Source organism: Mauremys mutica, chromosome 2, assembly GCF_020497125.1.
Source record: "Mauremys mutica isolate MM-2020 ecotype Southern chromosome 2, ASM2049712v1, whole genome shotgun sequence".
NCBI lineage: Eukaryota > Metazoa > Chordata > Testudines > Geoemydidae > Mauremys > Mauremys mutica.
In genome coordinates, this window is record NC_059073.1 from 212,298,568 (window position 1) to 212,314,247 (window position 15,680).

Genomic DNA, 15,680 nt, shown 5'->3' on the forward strand with positions numbered 1-15,680 from the left:
TTTCAGACAGTCTCATTTGCCCGTGTAGCCTTACCTGTCAATGTGGCCCTTCTGGACATCTATTTCATCTACATGCAAGAAAGCAGATAAGAAATATTACTTTCCAGCAAAACATCTGAGGTTTTATTTTCTCATTGCTCTCCTAATTCTTTGTGGTCGATGCAGTTAACAAATGGGGAAGGCAGCACCACACTAAATCTATGCCTATGACAAAGATCAGAAGCATTTAGACCTACTTGGTAGAAAATCTTATCAGCCTCCTTACAATTTAGAATTGCCAAGTACTAGGCATTAATGGTGAAATATCATAAATTACACCAAACTGAACTCTTTTGTTGACCGCTTACCGGCAGAGTGTAGAGAGCAATTCCAGGCAATTTATTGCAGACAGCCAGCTGCCTTCCAGAACTTCACTACAAGCCTTATTCGGTGCTGCTGATACTGCTACCCATTCAGTCTCTATGGTGGTAATTGAGAGGGACTTCTGGCTCCAGATTTCCAAAAGAAGTCCAGAATACAGTGGAAGACTTCCCTTTCAGGGGGTCTAAACCAGAGGTCTCAAACTCAAATGACCATGAGGGCCACATGAGGACTAGTGCATTGACCCGAGGGCCACATCACTGACACACACCCCTTGCTGCCTCTGGCTCCGCCCCCACTCCACCCCTTCCATTAGGCCCCACCTCTTCCCACCCCTTTTCTGCCCCATTCCAATCCCTTCCCCGAAGTCCCCACCCCAACGCTGCCCCAGGGGGTGCAGAAAGGGTGCAGGGTGCGGCAGGGGGCTCAGGGCAGGGAGTTGGGATGTGGGGTGCAAGAGGGTGAGGGATGCAGCAAGGGGTCGGGGTGCAGGGTGCAGCAGGTGGCTGAGGACAGGGAGTACAAGAGGGGTGTGGAGTGTGGCAGGGGGCTCAGGGCAGGGAGTTGGGGTGCAGGAGGGGTTCAGGGTGCGAGCTGCAGCCTGGCACACCTTACCTAGAGCGGCTCTGGGGTGGCAGCGGCGCACACCGGGGCCAGGGCAGGCTCCCTCCCTGCCTGCCTGCCTCGGCCCCGCGCTACTCCATTCCAGGAAGCAGCTGGAACTGTGTCCCTGCAGCCCCTGGGGGAGGGGCTCGGGGTTCTGTGCATGCGCTGCTCTTGCCGCTCCTCCAGGTACCTCCCACGAAGCTCCCATTGGCTGTGGTTCCCTGTTCCCAGCCAATGGGAGCTGTGGGGGGTGGTGCCTGGAAGGAGGCAATGCAGAAGCCCTCTGCCTCCTTCCCCCTTCCCTCCCGGACCGAAGGGGCGTGCTGCCAGCTGCTTCAGAGAGTGGCGCAGGGCTCGCAGCACCACAGGGGGCAATCCCGCGGGTAGGCAGAGAGGTGTGAGGGGGTGGGCACAGGGAGCTTGGAGGGCCACATGCAAGAGCCCCGCGGGCCGCATGCGTGTTTGAGACCCCTGGTCTAAACTGTTTTCAGATAGCATGGATGAATCTCTGAGCACATTAAAGGACTCCAGGGTTAGTTTGCGTTCTCTTATAGGCAAGTGTATAGAGAAGGTTTAGCAAGACACAGATGGCTCAGAGATCCTGTGCAATTCCCAACCTCCTAGAGGTTGTATGAACCACATCAAAAGAGACTAAAATTCCAAAGACGGAAACCATCCACCTCTCAGCCTTTGACCTCAGACCCTTCCAACTCCAAGCAGCAATTTGATGGGCAGTTTGAGGTCTTGAATGACCATCCTCATCCTTACCAGCTGCACCAATTCAGCTGTCTTCCTCCCTTCAGCGACCACCTTTTACCACTTCAGGCAGGCTTCAGAGTCTATTTCCACAAACAAGTGGGTTTTGGAGGTCATCTCCCAAGAGTATGCCATCCACTTTACGACCCTTCCACCAACCAACCCCCCTGCCCAATGCCTCTTTAGAGCTTGCTTCATGAAGAAATGGACTCTCTTCTATACTTGGGTGCTATAGAACCAGTTCTCATGCAGCACAGAGGAAAGGGATTTTATTTAAGGTACTTCCTGGTACCAAAAAAAGAATGGCAGTTAGAGCCCCATTCTAGATTTGAGGCTACTCAACACTTACGTGAAAGCACCAAAATTCAAAATGGTGACATTTGCAGGTGATAATTCTGTCACTCGATCAAAGGAATTGGTTCTCAGCCCTTGACTTTCTAGATGCATATTTCCACATTGCGATCCACCCATCTCACAAGTTATTCCTATGTTTTACTATCGGCCAGGACAACCTTCAGTACAGGATGCTCCTTTTTGGCCTGTCATCTGCCCCGAGGGTCGTTTTGAAGGTCATGTCAGTAGTAGTGGTTCAGCTCCGCAGGCAAGGTATTTTAGTGGCCTGTTACCTGGATGATTGGCTGCCGAAGGGTCACTTCATGGGTAACTTTTGAAGCCATAGATCTCTTCCTCAAATTGGGCCTACAATTGAACATTAAAAAATTCACTCTGAGCCCTGTACAAAACTTGGAATTCGTGGGAGCTCATCTCCATTTAGTAACAGCAAGAGCCAAAGCACTGCACAGATTTGTGGCCTTTTCTGACATAGCAAGACAATCCAGCACAGCCCCCAAACCTTTGTTTTATATCAACTGGCAGGGAGGAGCAAGATCCCCCTCCCTTTGTGCAGAGGCTGTCAAGCTTTGTAACCTGTGCATACACAATCAGGTTGTTGTCTTCCAGGGGTTCAGAATGTGATCACAGATATATTTAGCAGGCACTTCTTCCAAGATTATGAGTGGGAAATAATTTCAGCACCCCCCAGATAGACTTGTTTGCCACAGTGATAAACAAGAAATGTGCCCAGTTTTGCTCCAGAGGCAGGCTGGGTCACCGATCCCTGGGGGTTGCCTTTCACGTTCATTGGTTGTCTGATCACCTCTGTCAAGGTTCCTCCCCTACTCTGAACTTTAGGGTACAGATGTGGGGACCTGCATGGACCCTTCTAAGCTTAATTCCTAGTTTAGATCTGGTATCGCTGCCACCAGCCAGAAATTAGTGTCTGGCACACTTTCTGTCCCCCCAAAACCTTCCCTGGGGAACACAGATCCAACCCCTTGGATCTTAAAACAAGGAGAAATTAACCATTTCCCCCCTTCTTTCCCCCACCAACTCCTGGTGAGGTCAGATCCAATTCCCTGAATCTTAAAACAAAGAAAAATCAATCAGGTTCTTAAAAAAGAAAGCTTTTAATTTTTACCTCTCTTTTTTTCTTTTATTATCTCTGTAAAATCAGGATGGAAAATACTTTACAGGGTACTTAGATTTATATAGCCCAGAGAAAACCCCCTCTAGCCTCAGGTTCAAAGTTACAGCAAACAGAGGTAAAAATCCTTTCAGCAAATGAAACATTTACAGGTTGAGAAAACAAACATAAGACTAACATGCCTTGCCTGTGCTACTTACAAGTTTGAAACGTAAGACTGATTCAGAAAGATTTGGAGAGCCTGGATTGACGTCTGGTCCCTCTCAGTCCCAAGAACGAACAACCCCCAAAACAAAACACAAACAAACTCCCTCCACCAAGATTTGAAAGTATCTTGTCCCCCTATTGGTCCTCTGGTCAGGTGTCAGCCAGGTTTACTGAGCTTCTTAACTCTTTACAGGTAAAAGAGACATTAACAGGGCCGGCTCCAGACCCCAGCGCGGCAAGCACGCGCGTGGGGCGGCATTTGCTGGCAGGGGTGGCAGGTGGATCCGGCAGACCTTCCGCAGTCATGCCTGCGGGAGGTCCGCTGCTCCCGGGGTTCCGGTGCACCTCCTGCGCATGACTGCTTGGGGCGGCCAAATTCGTAGAGCCGCCCCTAGACATTAACCCTTAACTATCTGTTTATGACAACCTCTATGCATTCCCACGGACTCCTCTAATAGCCAAAGTTCTACTGAAAATAAAAGACAAAGCCAGAGTCATCCTAATATTTCCGAGCTGGCCCTGACACACACGGTTTCCTTACATAATACAGCTGGCCGTTTGCTCACTGATCACTCTGCCGGCCACCCTTCATCTCCTCTTCCAGGAAGGCAGAAAGATCCCACATCCCAACCTCAAAGTTCTTAATCTCAAAGCATGGTTGATTGATGGTTCATGGGATTAGAGACAACCTGCTCTGAGGAGGTAAGAATAATAGTATTATACAGCGGAAAACGATCTCCTACCCATATCTTAAAAATGGACAAGACTTGTCTGTTGGTGTGACCTCAAACGTATTCCACTGACAACCTCATTGCTGCCAGATATACTGGTCTGTGTCCTAACTCTAAAAAGTTTAAGGCTATCGCTGAGCTCCATTAGAGTCCACCTGACAGCCAGCATGGCTTTATATTCTCCAGCAGAGCGTTATTCCCACCCTTTATTCCTTCCTGTTTTGCTCACCTAACGACAGTGAGGTTCCTAAGGGGGCTCAGAAATCTTTGTCAGTCAAGCATCATACTCCGGTTTGGGAACTCAATCTGGTTCTTAAATGCCTTACAAGGCCACCGTTTAAACTGATGGCTACCTGCTTTCTTCTCCATTTTTCAGTGAAAATGGCATTCCTGATAGCCATCATGTCAGCATGACAGGTTGGGGAAATTAGAGCCATTATGGCATGCCCTCCTTTCACAGTATTTTTTTAAGGATAAGGTCAAATTTCTACCTAACATTGTTGTGAGAGAACTGGATTTGATATAATCTGCAGTCATCTTGCGCACTTAGCCTCTCTCTCCCCTCCCCCATACCCTCTAGCAGTTAGAATCGAGGACACCATAGAGTCAGGAGAAAAATCTGGCCTTGCTTAGGCAGACAAAAAGAGCTGCAAGCTGCAGTTTTACTGACTGGGATAGATAAAGTGAAAAGGACAGATTCATTGGGGGCGGAAAACTGACCTTGATTCTGGTTGTCTGTTTGTAAGATTATTATTATTATTTTTATTATTTCTGAAGCTGCTTTGATAAGGATAATAATGAATTGTTATTGGCTGTTGCGAGGGAAATAACTCATAATAGCCTCTAATAGGCTATGTGCTTTGTCGGGAGAAAATCTAGAGTTAGTTAGAAAGCATGCTTTGGAGCAGTCTGAGGAAACTTTTCTTTAGGCAAGGAGCTGATACCTAAACTTCCCAGCAACTGGATGGAAGGAGAGCCCCTAGAAGCCTGGTTGCTAATCACTCGAATCCATCTCGGTCTGTATAAATGTTTGGGGTGTTCTGAACCTACTGCTACAGTGTGTGTGTGTGTGTGTGTGTGTGTGTGTGTGTGTGTGTGCGCTTGCTTGAGACCTAATAAAAGAGTAATTTTATGTAAAAGCACTCTTGTTTTTATCAATCATTTATCAGACAGAGGAAGGAACTGTGTCCCCTATGATTTATTCCTGACATGACCTGGAGAGAAACAGTTAAATTACCACTGCTTTGGATTCTGAAAACTGTGGGTGTAACAGTTACCTCTGAATTACATATTAATCAACCCATTCATCTGCCATTCTTCTACCCTAAACCTCACCTAGATAAACAAGAGGCATTGTTGCACACCGTTGATGTCAGGAGAGCCCTGGCCTTCTGTCAGGATAGAACTCTAAACCCATCAGAAAGACCCCAAATTGTTTCTCTCACTCACAGATAGATCAAAGGATCTGCAATCTCTAATCAAAGACTTTCCAAGTGGATATCTGACTGAATTAATTTCTACAAATCGCATGATATTCTAACACCTTCGGACATACAAACTCACTGTATGAAATTCATTTCCACTTCTATGGCATTTCTCAAAAAGCTGTCCATTACTGAAATATGTAAAGCTGCTTCTTGGGCTTCTATGCATACGTTTTGCTGAACACTGTGCAATAACTTGTGACTCTACAGTGGAGTCAAACATCATATCAGAAGTACTTTCTTCCATGCTGGACTCGACTCCAAAGCTGCTGCCTCCTCCTTAAAGGGGGGGCTACTAAATAACCACCTAGAATGGAGCACCCATAGGGACACTACTCGAAGAAGAATAAATGGTTTCTCACTCTGTGCAGTAACTGCATTTCTTCAAGATGTGGTTTCTATGGATGCTCCATTACCTGCACTCCTCCTGCTCTGCTTCGGTGTTCTCTCCTATAGGGCTTTGCTGTAGAGAAGGAACTGAGGGTGGTCCACCCACGCCATGCTATATAACAATTGCACAAGGCTGACTAGCGTACGTGCATGGGCTAAATGGACACTGCTATGAGAAATTTCCAATCAAACACACAGGGGGTGCAAATGCACCTAGGGTGGGGGCATCCATAGAAGGACACATCTTGAGGAACTACATTTACTGCACAGGGTGAATAACCATTTCTTTTATACTGTATGAGAATTGTCCCAGTGTGAATGTTTCCTTTTAGAAACTTTTAAAATTACTGCTGCTTAGTTACTGGAAGCTTCTGTCTTAGGTTCTGGTTGTGTTATCTTATACAAGTAGACAGACCTCTGTACCCATGTATATCCCTTGTCTTAAGTGACTAGCAGGAACAGGACTTTTATATATGAACTCTATTTCTTTTATTATTCATATAATCATTCTAGTTTTAGGCTAAATTCATTTTATTATTTGAAGTTCTTCTGTTTATAGGTTCGGCTCTTCCCAAACCGTCTTCACACTTCCTTAGTTTGCTGGATGGTTTGCTTCAAAAGGATCCTCAAAAGAGGTAAAGTGGTCTAATCCAGGACAATTAATCACATATGATGTTTTCTCCTCTTCCGAAAAGCGATGACTATTGCAATACTGAATTCGTGACATTTTGCAGATTACATCTGCAAAAGATGTAACTGTCTGTTTTGAATATGTTGCAGTTAATTAATATTGTTCTCATACAAAGATTTGTGCTGAGTGTTTTGATTATCAGAGTAATTTAATCAGTACTAAACAAGTGAACACCAGGATAATGGTACTGATGGCAATTTTAGAATAATAGAAAATTTAAAATCAGTCCAAACTTGTTTTTAAAGTGGGAGAAGAAAGCAGTTAAAATATCTATTTTACTGGGCTTGTGACTTACAAATGGTATGATTACATTGTTACATAATAACAGGTTTGTCAGTTGCTGAGAAATTCATAGACTATTAAATCATAGTACTATATTGTAGTGCTGTTTCAATATCTTTATTCTGTTGTATTACAAAGATTGAACTGGACAGACGTGTTACAGCATCCATTCTGGAAAGATGCTTTCAGCAGATATGATGATGATTCTGCAAATAGTCAGGACATAAGCTCAAGGTACAATACGTTCAGTGAAATTAACATTTTATAATATAAGTAGACATATATCCTTTTTACTATTAAAAAAAAACCAAAACTGTTTTCTGGTCATTATTTGTATTTTTATTTATAAAAATGTTTTAAAAATTGTTATACTTTTATAGCATGAATGTATCTTGAATCTTGTTTCTTGAAACTTATCCATCACTATTGCGAACACTAGTGCAAATATAAAAACACTATAGTATTGATTTTTTTTTTCAAGTGTGTTAAGTAACTAGTATCTAACTAGCATCTCTTATTAAACAACAGTGAAACCACAGAGTTGTTTGTATCTAGAGATACCAAGGACCCATTGGATACCCATAAAAATTTGAATGACATGTCATCCTCACGAACAGATAATAAGCAACTTAATAAATCTTTCAAACTAGGTAAGATTATGTATTGCTAATATTGTCTCATTTCAGATGTGTGTTCTGTAAATCTGATCAGCCTTGTAATCCCAACAGTATGCCTGTTCCATAAATTTTATTCCTTTTAATTTTTAAATGAATATGACTTCTATGTTTCATTTTGTTTTTAACAGAAAATCCATCTGAGTTGCGGCCTAAAAGCGCACCTGGTGGTGAATCAAATGAGTCCATATTTCTTCTGAGGTATGACGAACTAAAGAGCAATTTAAAAAAACAAGCTAGAAAAGAGCATGTTTGGGAGGTAGAGGTTATGTAGAGGCTTCATAATCCAGAATAGTCCTGTAATCCATGAAACCTAATCAGCACTTTTCTTTTATTTTTGTAAAATGTCTTTCAGCTCTCGTCCCACTCCGAGGACTAGCACTGCAGTAGAAATGAATAGTGTTGCTGCTGCCTTAACTCAGAATTCAGAACAAAGAACTTTATGCTTGACAAAGGTGAGAAGTATATTATTGTGAGAGAGCTATATTTCCATAGTTAATATTGCAACCTGGATTCCATTATAAAGCCAACTTGCACTCCATTCCCCCTTGAAATTAAAAACAAAAAAATCCCCAAACCTACATATTTACAGAATTTTAAGATCAATTCTCAGGGCTGCTGTTAATTACACCAGGGGTCAAACTTGCCCCTGCACTAACCCAGACTTTGGGAGCTCAGCGTCTCTTGCCCCTTAATTAAGAGAAATAAGAGATTGCCAGACGAATACATAAATTAATTAAATAAAAAGGGTAACAAGGTTACTGTAGTATGTTACACAAACATTAGAAAACATTATTACCAGGAGTGTTATAGTTACACACACACACACACACACACACACACACACACACACACACACACATGCAGTCTGCCGACTTAATGCACTTAAAGCATTTTTGTGTGGGGACACACACAATCGACTGTATAAAAACGATTTTTGAAAAACCGACTTCTATAAATTCGACCTCATTTCATAGTGTAGACATACCCTTACTGTATGTTTGTATAGTGGCTAGCACAGTGGGACCTGATCTTAGTTAAGGAATCTATTCACTACCATAAAGCAAATAATACAAACACAGAGTATTTGCGTTATCCATACAATGCAGTTTGGTAATGTTTAAAAGAAATATTGCAGCAAACATTTTGAAAAGTTTTCTTACAAACCTGACTACTGTATTTTTGTTCTTGTTCTAGGGTAAAAATGTACACTCAAGCCAGCAGGACATGGAGTCCAAGATGAAAGAGCTCATCTACACAGAGTCTGACCTTTTTGTAACCCCTATTATTGACAATCCAAAGGTATGGCAAAGTAAGATACTAAAGAATAGATTAAGGAACTTGCTGTGCTGTGCTATTTGTTTAAAGATTTATCTGTGCAATAGAGTGACCACTCTTTTCCTTTCCTTTATTGTTCTTATCATAAACAGCTCCATCCAGTCATCTGCTTAGCCTTTTGACAAGATTTCTGCAGTTTTGTATGGCCCTATTATACTGTCAGTATGGAGAACTGATTTATTTGGAGATCAAATATTAATCTGAAAGGGTTTCCCACAATTAGTGGAAGCTACTAAATGTTGCATTTGGTGCCCTTGCAGATTTAACTTTTGATATCTTGCATTCACTTATTAAACTCCAGTAATATATAGTCTTGACAGATATTTATTTAAAGGTATGCTTATTAAAGTGAAACTTTGTAGATGTAGGTGTCTTCTCACTGGATACTAATCCTTTTACACTAGGATTAGATTTTCACACGGACTTCTGTTGCGGGATGTTTGCAGGGTGCAGAAAAATTGGCAAGGTTTAGACATTAATTCTTCTAAAAAATATTAATTGAATGTTTCTGAAAATGAGAGACTAAAATTGCAGGCAACACTCGACAAATGTTCACAATTCTCTGCTATGGCACCTTAATCCTGATCTGGAAAACTCCTCTAGTACAGAGAGTCTTGAGCAGAGACTGCCACTTGTGCTGAATGGTGTGATGGCTTCTATGTACAAAAAATCAAGTTGTTTTAAACAACTTTAATTAATAAATTGCAGGTGTTTGGACTGAAATATTTTGTACCGGAGGCAGCTGTCATTCTAACTGTGGAAAGACTGTTGCTTACAGTCTGTACTTACTAAAAAGATCTATGCTTTAAACTGAAAAATAAACAAAACCCCTTTGTTTTTAATAGTTACTGTTCCTTGGTTTCACCATTTTAAGTCACCCTATTATCACCTCCTTATAACAATCTAAATAGTTGGCTTTTGAGGATAGTTTTGTTTTGAAATAATTTTTCCCATCATTTAAAACTACACTTGATTTGACTGGTGAGTCCATTTGTCCCTGGCTTGTCTTTGCTGTTGATAGTGCATTTCATCCATGAATTCACTGGCCAGTGAAACTGTGTTAGCATCTTTCCAGTAAAGGCCACTTTTAAACATGATTCTAGTTAACCTGGTTTAAACTCAAGTCCAGTCCAATATGTCCTGTTGTAGACCATGATAGGCCCAGGAGCAGGTGACATTTAATGATTGATCAAGTAGGTTTTGGTTTTGGTTTTTTCATGACATAGCCTGACTTTTTGTCAAGTCTCTGAGACATTTTCCTGGAAAATTTTTTTTACCACAACTTTGGCTCAACCATTTGTTTGAGAGCAGTTTGCCAGGTAAATATTACTCTCAGGTAAACACCAGGGAATAAAAGGACATGATACTTCAGCAATCGCTGGTAGTTAATCAAGCCTAATGTTAACTGTGAATTTTAAAAATCTGCTTCTGCCTTCAGTGGGAACTCTGATTTTGGCCAATATAAATGAGAGGTTATTGAGGAAAACACTTGGCTGATTTCCCTCCCTCCCCCCCCCCACCCAATGAATTGATTCGATATGGACATGGAAACAGTGAGATGCATACACTGTAGTTTGGATTCCAAACTGGGACCTCATGGGCCAGAGCCATATCTTTGGGAAAAGGTGTTGACCTTGCCATTTCTGGGCAGTAGGTCAAGGTAAAGTTTAACCAGGAGAAGAATAGGGCACTGGAGCTGTCGTTGGTTTAGGGACTTAGCCCTGCGTGGGAATCTCTGGTTCTTGTGGTCAGTGAACACTTGGACCTGATGGTGGGCCCTTTCCAAGTAGTGTTGCTTCTCTTCGAAGGTGATTTTAATTGCCAGGAGCTCTTGTTGAAGATCTTGCAGTTTTGCTCAGCGTGGATGAGCTTCCTCAAGTAGTAGGTGATAGGGTGCAGTATTTGCCTTCGGGAGAGGACTGCCCTGACTGACATACTAAAGACATCTGTTTCCACAACAAAAGCTTGCATTGCACCTGGGTAGGCCAATACTGGAGCTGCGGAGAAGGCAAGCTTTGACTGCTTGAATATGTGCTGGGCCTTGGGTGACCAATGGAACTGCATGTTTTTCTGGAGTGTGGCAGGAAGGGGCTTGGCTTGTGTTTTGAAGAATTCTAAATGAACCTCTGGTAGAAGTTTGAGAAGCCTGAAAAACATTGTAGGTCATGCACATTGCAGGGACTGTCCAGTTGTGAACAGCCTGGCTCGGTGAAGGTCATCAAAGATGTCAGACATCAGTTGGAGAAAGGTCGCTCAGTTTGACAGCACTTGGGGTATGGTCTTCCAGTGTGGGGGAGGGAGAGGAGGGTAATCTAATGTACTTACTGTCAGCATGCCAATTACCAAGGCCACCTTGGCTGGGTCAGAGGCTTAGGTCTGGGGACACATCAGAAACAGAAGATGGCATTGGTTTATGAAACCCTGCAACTACCAGACTGTTCAGGCCAGGATATCATGGGCCCCCTGTTTGGGGAAAGGTGCAGCAGGCTGTATTTGCAGTGTTCTCGATGCTGATTTGCCTTGCTTGCTCCTACAGCTGCTGGTTGTCCAAGATCAGCTGTGCAACTTAAGCCTGCAGTGCTTGATTATCCATGTTGGGCGAGTCTGATACGTCTGGTGACTGTGGTTGTGCTGCTGGGTCCATCCTTCTTGCACTGAGCTCAGTCCCACAGGCTTATAGTGGTCCGAACAAGCTGTCATGTTTGGGTTGTGGGCTGCCAGACCTACTAAAGCCAGAGTCCACAGTTATGAGGCAGGAGTCAAGAGTCAGCTGAGTTGGGACACTGGGAGGTCAGGAGGAGGAGACAAACTGGAGATCAGAACCATGAATCGGGAACCAGAGTCAGGCTAGGTCAGGATACGAGGGAGTCAGAGGTGGGAGTCAGAGGAGGAGTCAGATGAACTGGAAGTCAGGAACCATGAGTCAGATGCCAGCAGTTAAGCTGGGTCAGAAAACCAGAAAATCAAGCAGCAAGCACGAAACACAAGGCATGGTCCAAAGAGGAGTGGAGCCCAGTTGTTGGGACAGCTTCTGGGTGCTGCTGCTAACTTAAGCAGAGCCAGTGGCCAATCAGCTGCTTTGGGACTCAGCCAATTGGACTACAGGGGTGGCGCCAGACTACATGGGTCTCAGGTAAGCTACTGATAAGCTGTTGTGGAGGGTTGTGGAGCATGGCTGCTCCCATGAACCTTGAGGGCCCGGGTTCTAGGCCTGTGGCTCACTGACACTTAAATTATAATGGTAGGAGTGGCTTGTATATTGTGCATGTGCTAAATATATTTTTGTCTATCGTTGTGTTTATACGTTTCTCTACTTAAGACAATTACAAATGCTTTAAAAAATATCTAAAATAGTCTTGAGTCAAACCACTGTTTTTTGTATTTTGTTTTTTTTTCCAGATAATGAAACAAGCACCAGTTAGATTTGACTTAAAAATGTTACATATACCAGCACATTCAGGTATAGTCCTGCTGAAGCTGATAAAATGTATAAGTGCTTCATGTGATAGCACATACTTATTTAGCATGTTTTCATTTTCTTCATAATTTTCCATCTGAAGTGTCAGTTTCCTGTTGATTGAAATTCGTAACTTTCCTAGGTGATAATGAATCGCATACATATATTCAAGGAAGAATTGGTAATTGTTTTACAGTGTAGTTTGGTTATATTAAATGTTTGAAAGAAAGTTTGAGATCATTTTCTATTGTGTTTATCCTTATTTCAAAGAGAATGTATTATTCATGAATTGCAGAGCTCAGCCTACAAGAAAGCAAGACTTTATTAGGCCCTATTTAGAAAATAGCAAACCAAAAAAAAAAGCACTCAAATCTAGTTATTACACTAAAGCTATAGAATACTTTAGTTGCTTCTGAATTTTTTTTATTTAAATCCTTTAGGAAATAAATGAATGCAATATGTATGCTTTTCATCAGTGGAATAACTCTCTCTCCATTTGGCATTGCTTAGACTTTTGAAAATCAGATCACTTTATTTAGAAGGCTCCATAAGGACTTTGAAGCCTGTCCTTTTGAAAAATCTTGATTGGACTCTCCCAGGGTTTGGGAGTCATTGTGTTCAACTGTATTGATCAAAGTCCCAACATTTTCCATCAGACAGCTGGAGTACATGAGAACCTGATCACATGTGACTCAGCTCCGTGTCTTTTATGCTGTTAAATCTATGGAAAAAGTTCATCCCTTCACAGTGAACTGCATGATTCAGTGACTTTTTTAATTACAGGAATTCATTATACAAGGGTTTTTTGCTCTAGTTGCATCAAATTTACTTGCAAAACACAGTCAGATGTTGGGGGAAATTAAGTATGAATTGCATACAAAAACCAAGTTTAAAGTTAAAAACACTATTAGGGTTCCAAAGTCAAGCACTTGAAACTTATGAAATGACAGAATTAAGGTTACCTGTGCAACCTTAATTCAGCCCACTTGTGCATATGCATTACAATATATAATGTGTCTATAATTACACGATCACATACTGTTCTTTTCAGTCACAGTTTCCTCCTCCTGACTCTTCATTTGGCCTGATCTACTCTTCCCTCCTGCCTCTCACTGGCTCCCAGTCTCCCTCTCTAGGCTCTCTCTGAGTTTTCCCCCTGCTCTGTTTCTTACTTCCAATCCCGTTTTTCAGTCAGTCCTGAGTTCTCCCCATCTCCAGGTCATCATTTGATCAGCGCTCTCACTCGCACACAACTGACTCTCAGTTCCTCCCCTCATTTTCCCTCATCATCTCTGTCTCCTTGCCCAACTGTTCTGAGCCTTTGTCTCTTCCCCACCTCCCCGGTCTCAGTCTGTTTCATTGACCAACTAGTCCCAGCCTCTTCCCCTACAGCTGCCAGTAACAGTTTCTCTCCCCACCCACTAGACTCCATGTCTCAATCTGTCATTTCCCTCATCCTCAGTCTAGCTCTTGTCCTTACTCAAATCAGATTAGGTAGCTTGCTCCTCCATGCTGCCAAGGTGCCAGCAAGAAGGGTCACTGAGAGCACAGGAGAGACACGCTCCCTGCTTGTCCCCACCCTGCCCCAGAGTAGCAGTTATAGGGAAAGTCCAGCTTCATCCCTATAGCATTGGACTGGCAAATGCTCAGTTGCTCTTCAGGGATGGTGAATGTGCATTCTGGTGAGCAATAGAAGCTATGAGAGGCTAGTATGCGCAGTGAGGTTGGAATCTTTGCAGATTTTTAGCTGCTAAAATTGAAGAAGCCTTTACGGAGCATGTGAAAACTGAAATTTTTCAAAGGCTTATAATTTGATGAAATTTGGGTGGATTTTCATGGACAGCAAAAGTCACATCCCTGACACATTTCAAATCCCTGCTCCAAAGTATGGAGGCACTACACTTTTTAAAAAAAGTTTCCAGAATTTCTTAACTTGGGCAAAACATTCTTGGAAAGGGTTGAACTGTTTTGGCAGAAATTTTCCAGAAAAATTTCAACTTGAGGCAGATACCTGACATGGAATATTTCAGCCGAAATGGTTTAAGTTTTGCAACTAATAAGGGTCTTATAATGGGAAGAGTTGCTGAACTATAACAAAGGATGGTGCTACAAGTCCTGCCTATAACTATGAAATGCTCCTAATGCCCAGCATAAAGACATTTTTTTTAAATTTTTTTTTGCATCGAATGAAGTTTATTTATAAAAACAAAAGGCTGATTGTTATCAGGAGTGTAACACTAGTTCCTTTGGAATATTTCCTTTTGGTCTATTTATGGAGGTATTGTTAAAATATATTATGTTTGAAGATGAATTTCAGCTAAAAATATGTTCTTTTTTGCTTCTCAGCTATGTATGGTAGGAATAGGGAGTGAGGATTAATGTAAGATTCTGTTCCATTTGGTATGATGTGTATATTGAGCAGTGATTTTGTTGGAATGTTATTGTTATAAAATATAGCATCCCTTGGCCCTAAACAGCAGCAACAAATACTTTCTGTAGGATAAAGTCATAGTCCAAAATTTTCACACTTCGGTGATTAAAGGTAGACATTTACTTGCCAAAATACAGTATGAATGTAAATAAGTGATCTGCTGTTCAGAGGTGCTTAGCACAAACAACTTTCATTGTCTTCAAAGGGAACAATAGGTTCTTAACAGCTTTTGGATTCTAGATTGCTTATGTAGGTGTCCAAATGTAGATTGAGGTACCTGCCTTTAGGCATCTGACTTTGAAACTGTTGACTATGGAGCTGAAAAGCTTGATCCACATTCCAAATGGATTCCAGTGTCATTTGCTATACAAGGGATATAATTTATTTAACAACTGGAAGATTGTGTTTGTGGCTATAAAACTAGCATAGTTTGCAGCTTTTTAATTTTTGCTGGCAAACAACTGTTTGGCTAGTGTTAGAATATCTTGTAAAAAAGACGCTTAGCCTGATGCTGAATACTAACACTGAGGGCTAAACTTTTCCTTTTCAAAGATGAGAATCAAGGTTAAAATAAATACCCAAAGTCTGATTGTCTCCCTGCTTATGCTGGTGTAAATCAGGAGTGCCTTCTTTGAAGTCAGTGGAGTTGTCCCAGTGTAAAATTTAAGTAAGACAGACAAGAATTAGTCCCCTTAAACCAGGCCTGCACAACTCGTAAAGCGGCGAGGGCCATATTACTCCAAAGAAAACAGCTGAGGGCCGAACACCTCTTCCCCCCCCCCCCCGCAAG

The 15,680-nt window shown here is 42.3% G+C and overlaps 1 protein-coding gene across 8 annotated transcripts in view; it reads left to right on the forward strand.

Moving 5' to 3' along the window:
• ULK4 (unc-51 like kinase 4) overlaps window positions 1-15,680 on the forward strand; it is a 448,425-nt gene that overhangs the window by 31,500 nt on the left and 401,245 nt on the right. For all 8 annotated transcript variants that reach the window (XM_045007197.1, XM_045007203.1, XM_045007201.1 and 5 more), the window contains 7 exons: window positions 6,577-6,652; window positions 7,129-7,224; window positions 7,519-7,640; window positions 7,796-7,865; window positions 8,020-8,119; window positions 8,862-8,966; window positions 12,402-12,462. In XM_045007197.1, the coding sequence (XP_044863132.1) occupies window positions 6,577-6,652; window positions 7,129-7,224; window positions 7,519-7,640; window positions 7,796-7,865; window positions 8,020-8,119; window positions 8,862-8,966; window positions 12,402-12,462 (630 nt within the window). The remainder of the gene's footprint in view (window positions 1-6,576; window positions 6,653-7,128; window positions 7,225-7,518; window positions 7,641-7,795; window positions 7,866-8,019; window positions 8,120-8,861; window positions 8,967-12,401; window positions 12,463-15,680) is intronic.